Genomic DNA, 1104 nt, shown 5'->3' on the forward strand with positions numbered 1-1104 from the left:
TAAACTAACAAGAAAGATTGACTGCAGTGAGGAACTTAGCAAATACGTATCATCAAGTGCTTAAAAGCAAGAAGGTCGAACCTGATGCGCAACCTCTAGATTTTCTGCTTCAAGCACTCTATTCTCTTCTTCTTCTTCTTGCTCAGTCACTGGTGATACAAATGGATTGTGGATATCATAGGCACGGCTCAGGGGAATCCAGTGCAGCCTGTAGATCCTTGTTGAACCACCGATCCTAATGACATCACCTTCCTTTACCTCAACACAAGCATCGGGCTCAACTTTCAGATCCGCAATCCATGTCCCATGCACTAAATCGAAGGAACAAAAAAAATCGATGAGAAAACAATCTAACAATATCTGATGCCAAGAAATGGAAGAGGAGTACCAGAGGATAGATCGGTGAGGAAGAGTTTCTGGCGAGAGGGAAGGGAGCGAATTTGCAAGTGGTATCTGCTGATACTAGGGTGCGTGAGCAGAATATCGCAGTCTGGATGGCGGCCGACGAGCAGAATCTCCTCCACCTCGGCGTCATCGTTACCGTTAGAAGAGAGATCGCGACTGTTGACGACGAAGATGTTCTTGAGAATCGCGCCGTTCTTCAGTACAGTGAACACGGGGATCGTCTTCTCCCGCACTTGTTGTTGCTTCTCCATCGGTGGTTTCTCCTCTCTTCTTTGAGCAAAAGAGGGAGAGAGAGAGAGAGAGCACTATCTAATACTCTTGCCAATTTATTACTCGTAACGGCTACTTGTATCATCATCTATTGCTATTTCAAAAAAGGGATATTCAAAACCAATTAAATTAAATCTAACGGTTAAGGTTTTCCAAACCATTATTTCGATACGAAATCAGTCAATTTTGTGGATTTAAATTCCCCCAACTAGGGTGGTTCTCCCTCCCCCTTTGGGGTTTCAAAACTTTAACCAAACCGAAATAGAATAAACTGGACTTGGTTCCGCCGGTTCAAATCATTTCAAAACAGAAGAAAAAATTACATCAAAAGACACTTTTTGTCTTTAGAAACACATCTCGTTCGTCACACACTTGTTTTGTTATGTGTTATTTTTCTATACTACCCTCCACCTCAAATCTTGTTACACT

The 1104-nt window shown here is 42.5% G+C and overlaps 1 protein-coding gene across 2 annotated transcripts in view; it reads right to left on the minus strand.

Moving 5' to 3' along the window:
- The window catches only part of LOC106296802 (FHA domain-containing protein PS1), a 4625-nt gene extending 3904 nt beyond the window's left edge, over window positions 1–721 (minus strand). For both annotated transcript variants that reach the window (XM_013733030.1, XM_013733029.1), the window contains exons 1-2: window positions 389–721; window positions 82–311 (exon numbers count right to left, since the gene is read on the minus strand). In XM_013733030.1, the coding sequence (XP_013588484.1) occupies window positions 82–311; window positions 389–656 (498 nt within the window). In that variant the 5' untranslated portion in view covers window positions 657–721. The remainder of the gene's footprint in view (window positions 1–81; window positions 312–388) is intronic.
- Window positions 722–1104: the final 383 nt, after the last annotated feature.

This window comes from Brassica oleracea, chromosome C6 (genome assembly GCF_000695525.1).
Source record: "Brassica oleracea var. oleracea cultivar TO1000 chromosome C6, BOL, whole genome shotgun sequence".
Taxonomy (NCBI): domain Eukaryota; kingdom Viridiplantae; phylum Streptophyta; class Magnoliopsida; order Brassicales; family Brassicaceae; genus Brassica; species Brassica oleracea.